Raw genomic sequence first — 6,219 nt, 5'->3', positions numbered from 1 at the left:
TTTATGCCATCATTCGCCGGACGTGCTGTCTGCCATTGGCTATCGCAGCTGTCAGCTGCTGGTATCTGTCGCCGCTTTTGCTTTCGGTTCTCCAACTTCCTAACTGCCTGGCGTGCAGCTTCCACTTCCACATCCGTTTTCGCAGCAAGTTTATGGCCACTTGCAATTTTCTTATAACAATTTGTGTTGCTTTGCATATTATTTGACTTTTAGTTTTTTTTTTTTTGTATCTTCAGTTTTCCAACATTTACAAATGTTGATATTATTTTTTGTTTAAACTTATTCCTACACCGCTATTTGCTTATATACATACTTATATTTTAAGCGGTCGGGGCTTTGAGGCATGCTGAAGTGGTTCCGATGCAGTAGAGGATTGAGCAAATAAACATAAATATACATATAATATCTACAAGTATTTTTATTTTTACTGCGGTGCAGTGATTGAGTGGAAAGCGATATATTTCATTAAATAGGCAACGAATTTCTCGTACATGAAAGCAAACCACCTTAGTATATTTAGGTGAAACATAAATCTACCTAATAAAGGTTAAAAACTCAACAACAAAATTTTATTGATTTTGAAGCAGAACAAGGAAGGCGTAATATATTAATATGAACATTCTTATTAAAATTTAACAATATGGTCCGATTGCCAAGTTTTTTTTTCAAACAAGGGAGGTAGGCGTCTATTTTTCGTTTTCAATCGTTTTTGATAGTCTATTAAAGCTCAAGACAGCGCATTCTTTTTAAAACTTTTTAAATCACACATGGCCCTTACTATTGTGACCCCGTGTGCACTACCGTATATGACTTTAGGAATAGTTGGAAAACAAATGTTGTTTTAACATTTTAAACTAATTGAATTCTATCAATGTAATTGAATTCTTTCTTCTTTCTCATACTTTTAATATAGGTGAATAGAATCAAAATAAATATCTAATGATGAGACATGATCACTGTACTTTCATTATTCTAACTAATTAAGGAAGAATTAATGTGGGGAGAGCTCGCTGCTCTAAAATACAATATATGATAACAAGTCAATAGTATGGATCTCATTAAAAAATTAAAGATCATTGGAACACGTGGTTTGAATACTGAATGTTGAGATGCGAAATTTTCAACTGACTGGCCTCTTTAGTAATATATATAATGCTTCAAACATAAATTATAATTATTTCTGATATACTAAATATTAAAGATAAATGTATAAACCAATTTCCATATACCAATTTTATTAAAATTTGCTTGACATTCGTACATATTTAATATGTGGGTATCCATAAATATTATCTTAGTAAAACAAATTCATATTCGTGACTCTAAATACAAAACTCGCTTAAACTTTACTTAAAACGTTGAAAACTTATACTTCATTGAGCATATCAAGTGGATTTGCTGAAGTTGTGGTGGTTTTCGGTTTTGGTGTAGTTGTTGTCGTAGTTGGATCTTCCCAACCCTTGACGACCAATGCGTCTCCAAATACCGGTTTAAAGAATAAAACAAAGCGTGAGTAACGACGAGCAGAATTCTGAAATAAAGAGAAATAATTGAAAATGATACACGGCTCAATATAATAAATATTTGGGCAAAATGATAAAAAATATGCAATCATTCTTTCACTAATGGTTATTAACTGGTTACATTGCAGTAAAATTAAATGTAAATTATTCAATGAATATTATATTAAAAGTATAATTCAATTTACCGTTAACGCATTTATTTTGGTATTCAATTGCTTTATTTTGGATTTAGTTCAAAAAATACAGACGCCCACTTTCTGTTAGCTCATATATGCTATATTAATCCAGCTTTGAAAGAGCTTTGAAAGAGCTTTGAAAAGCTTAAAAGCTAGCTTCATTAACAGCTATTTAAGTTTACTATTGCTTTCCGCAACAACTGCATATGAGTCTTGAGCTTTATAAAGCTTTATGTTGAAAAGCTTGCCTTAATAGCTACCACACATTTGCAATATTGATTTCAAGTCAAATCTTGGAAGTATAATGCTTCTTTTATCTAACAACCTTAAGGTCGGTATGTAGATTCATGTAAACAAGCTTTTAATTTCGTCTATAAACATACCATAATAAGCCTTGAGAACGATTTAGAGATGTTTGTTACAGTTGCAAATGACTTGTTGAAAAGTTCTTCCGGAAAGTCCAAAGACACTTGCTTTCTATCGAATTCCGGTACATCGTCATACTTATTGTTGGAGTTACCTGTAGCTCGGGAGGGACGTATTAAACGGCTGGTCTTCAGCGAAGTTAACTGAAAATACAACAAATTAATAATGCAAATTCTTGTAATTAAAATAGATGGCAAAATATAATAAAGAAGGGAAGTTTTATCCAAGTATTATAAAAGATTTGGGAAGGAGAAAATTATTCTAAAAATCTATCTTATTACAAAAATTAAAAAAAAAAGGAAAATACACATTAGCTATGTAGCCGAGCAGCACAAATATCCAACTTGAGAAGGAATAGTTATGCGAAATTTTACCAAATTGAAGCAGTAGTCTGTTAAATATTTTCACAAAACTATTGACTGCCGATTTAGTTTAACCGGACCACCGCAAATTTTGCACAACATAACAATATAATCATTACATGGTTTTCTTTAGAAAGAAATTATAGTAAGCACTTCTTGTGACTTAATTATGTTGGTTAAAAGAGAAAATCTGGACAAATACGATTGTGTTGGTTATCTCTATAAAATTAAGGTCACATCTCAAACTTTTCTTGCTTAATTTCATAAAAAAGAGGAAAAAAATGGATTAAGTGATACCCGAAGGCCGAAATATACTTTCAGATTATTTAAGTTTGGCTGAGACAACGAATATTGAAAATGAGCGAAAAGAACCTCACTGTGTTTCCATTCAAAATCGAAATAAATAAAAAATTTTAATTATCCGAAGTAATTATAAAATACAAAAAATAAAATATAATATAATATATATTTAAACAATTTTGACATTTTATTTATTCTAAACTTTAAGAATTCGATATACAAAAAAAAAATAAAAGTTATATTTTTCTGAGTTTTATAGTAGTACTTTTACTACGGTTTCAAATTGATCAATATTTCATATCAAACCCTCAACATTTTAATATCCTGAATTTTGTAACAACCAGAAGAAACTTCGGAAACCCTAGAAAATATATATTATGTGAAGGATCAGCATGACAAGCTGAGTCGATTTAGCCATGTCTGTCTGCATGTCCGTCCGTCTGTCTGCATACACGCGATCAAGTTGTGATATCGATCTGAAATTGTGCACACATAATTTTCTTCTTAAAATTTTTTTGGTCGGAGCTGATATCGCACCACTATAGCATATGGCTGCTATACAAAAAGACCTTAACAAAAAATTTACTATATCGAAACTTCTGTCGTTAGCTTTTCTTCACAAACTTTCTCAAACAACTTAAATAAACACATGTTAGACATGTACCCTTATGTAAACATGTACCTCTTAGCTAAAAAATTATTATGGTTGTTATATTGAAAGTTTATTTTTAAATAACAATACACGTGCTTCAGAAACCAAATATATATCGAATGATTTATTTAAATCCTGTACAATTATTTACAGTTATTAATGATATGGTTTACAATCATGTATAATGGAAACGTAAAAAATACTTAAATTAAACTAAAAATAAAAAAACAGAAAGTTTATAAAATAAAATATTTTTTCGAATTGTTGGAAATTTTAAAATATCAAATCGACAATGGTTGCTTACATGATAAAATTACTCATATACCGTTGTTTAAGAGTTCATACGCAGATCTTTTTCAGATCAGGTTTAAGGAGAGCTTAGTTTTAAATCAAAAAAATTTACGAGTATAAGTATTTTATGTACATAACGAAGTTCAAGGATAATAGGAAAACATTATTTTCGAAATTTATATGGATTACTTTATAGCATTCTGCGTTAAAAATAAAAAAGTTGAAATTTTGCGTATTACATTTGCTGTATGTATGTATGTATGAGTATATGTGCGCGCTTTGCCTTTGTATGTACATGTGTTTAAGTATGTGTGTGTGTCTCTCAATGAAAGTGCATTCTTAAATGTGTGTGGATTGATATGTTGATAGCAGAGCGTATTTAACAATAACTCTGTATTGAACTGTATAGCCGGAGAAGAATTTGTAAATGTATTTACATATATATAAGTACATATTTGCATATGTCTCTACATGTATACATGTATTTTAGTTAACATCACAGCAGCCACTTGCAGCATCTCTAATAGCCAGCCTCGTCTGAATCTGGTGCGGGTGTGGTACCGCCACCAGCAGGACCAGCTGCAGAGCCTTGCAGAATAGGGCCAGAGAAGCCAAGGAACTTCGAGACAATATTGCCCAAACCAGCATTTGCATTGCCATTACCCGCTGAAGAACCGCTGAAAGCGGTGATAGTTGTCAGCACGCCAGTGGTCAAATCATTGGCAATATTTCCAAGTGAGCGTATTTTGGGTGAAACTACGGCGGTAACGAGCGTTTGGAAGTCCTTAATGGGTACGGGTTGCTTAATGTCCCACTGCTTGTTTTTCTCGATGTTGGCGCGATCCAGCTGTTCGATGACACGTGTTTTGGTGTCGAGGAAATTGTCGATTTTCTGCGCAATAAAATTAATTATTAATATGTTTGTTATAATAGGCAAATATTTGTAGAAAATATTTTAAAATAATGCTTACACCAAAAACAAATCCCAGCACTGCGTTTTTCGCTTCAAGAGTCGCATCGGGTAATTTTCTTTTGTTGCGCTCGAGATCATCGCCTGAAACTGCCTGCAAAACCGTAATCAAAAGTTGTGTTAAGTATTGTTTTTGCAAATAGTTTTCTAAACAGCTTTGGATTGAACTCACATGGCTCAACTATGTTTTTAAATATGTAAGTGTGTAACTATCGCCTTATGTCTTCTTAAATTACAAAAACGCTGCTTTATAAAATGCAAAGCACTAAAAACCTTAATCAAAGATAATACAAATATTTTTGTCATAAAATCGTTGCCAGTGCACTTTGCTAAAGACATAAAAACATATCTATAATTGCCGCTAAAGATATGCAAGTGGCAACACAGTTGACCTAGCCAAGTATTAAACGATTAAGGTCGCAGCACAATTTCGCAATTTTGCTTAAATATAGATTTAATCAATGCAAAATCTTTGCAGCACTTTTCAGCTAATCGTTTTAGACAACAACTATAATTGTTTATATTTATTTAACTAAATTTGCATTCAGTTCAAAGTTCATTAAGTTCATTTAGTCGTTGTTAAATTGCATTAAATAAGCAGTTATTGGTAGTTAGATCCGAAGTAACCACTAACTCACCAATTGACTTAATGAAATGGTGAGTGACCGATTTGTAGTTGGACTATGTCACTTCAACTCTGACAACGCTACAAAAATCCGGTTTCAAGTTTACATTTATTTAGAAAAACCATGATTTCTGCATAACTAGGTTGTTTAAGCTCGTTTTTATAACTTTTTCAATCTAAGATATGTTTTTTTTTTCTCGATCCAACTCGTAATATTATGTGAGCTACTCGCGTTCGACTTGACCTAGTTGAAATATAAATAATTACACTAGCAACAAGAAATATATGATATAAAACAAAACGGCAAAAAAACATGATATTTGGTAATTTAAAAAGATATTTCATATTGTCCAACAAATTAGCATTGTTATATAGGTTTAGTTAAGACAAATCCTTGTTTTGCAACGCTGCATTTAACTGATTATTGGCGCCTCAATTATGTAATTATATATCATGATATGTAGAGAATAAGATGCGAATGTCACTACCTATCATTGTCTACTATAAAACTGGTTAAGGCAGCCAATAATAATATAATATAAAATAGAACAAATAGGTGCTTTAATTTATAATATTTATTCATGCCATAATCGCTTGAGCTAACTTGTCATTGTAACATATGTACATAGTTAATAAATCGCACCCATTAATTATGCTTTTAGTTAGAATTTAATTATCAACCAATTTGTACTGTTTAGCTTGCACTATGATTTAATTTTGAAGGTAACGAGGTTTAATCAACTTAATTGACATTGAAAATATTATAAAATATTACATTTTTGAAATATTTCAATTGCATTTTTCAAAAATACCAACAGAGTTAGCGAGTAGTATAGCATATTGAAAGCTGCTAACTTGCTTGTCGATGTTCAACCTACGATTTTCCACAATTTC

At 31.4% G+C, this 6,219-nt stretch overlaps 1 protein-coding gene across 5 annotated transcripts in view; it reads right to left on the bottom strand.

The window, feature by feature from the left end:
- Nucleotides 1–1,218: 1,218 nt before the first annotated feature.
- The window catches only part of LOC106619318 (uncharacterized), a 29,836-nt gene continuing 24,835 nt past the window's right edge, over nucleotides 1,219–6,219 (bottom strand). For 4 of the 5 annotated variants that reach the window (XM_070110356.1, XM_036366115.2, XM_014237358.3 and 1 more), the window contains exons 3-4: nucleotides 4,702–4,794; nucleotides 3,536–4,622 (exon numbers count right to left, since the gene is read on the bottom strand). In XM_070110356.1, the coding sequence (XP_069966457.1) occupies nucleotides 4,251–4,622; nucleotides 4,702–4,794 (465 nt within the window). In that variant the 3' untranslated portion in view covers nucleotides 3,536–4,250. Of the gene's footprint in view, nucleotides 1,532–2,082; nucleotides 2,269–3,535; nucleotides 4,623–4,701; nucleotides 4,795–6,219 lie in introns of those variants that run through there. The other variant, XM_014237360.3, reaches the window with a different exon arrangement.

This window comes from Bactrocera oleae, chromosome 5, assembly GCF_042242935.1.
Source record: "Bactrocera oleae isolate idBacOlea1 chromosome 5, idBacOlea1, whole genome shotgun sequence".
NCBI lineage: Eukaryota > Metazoa > Arthropoda > Insecta > Diptera > Tephritidae > Bactrocera > Bactrocera oleae.
This window is presented reverse-complemented; position numbering and strand designations above follow the sequence as displayed.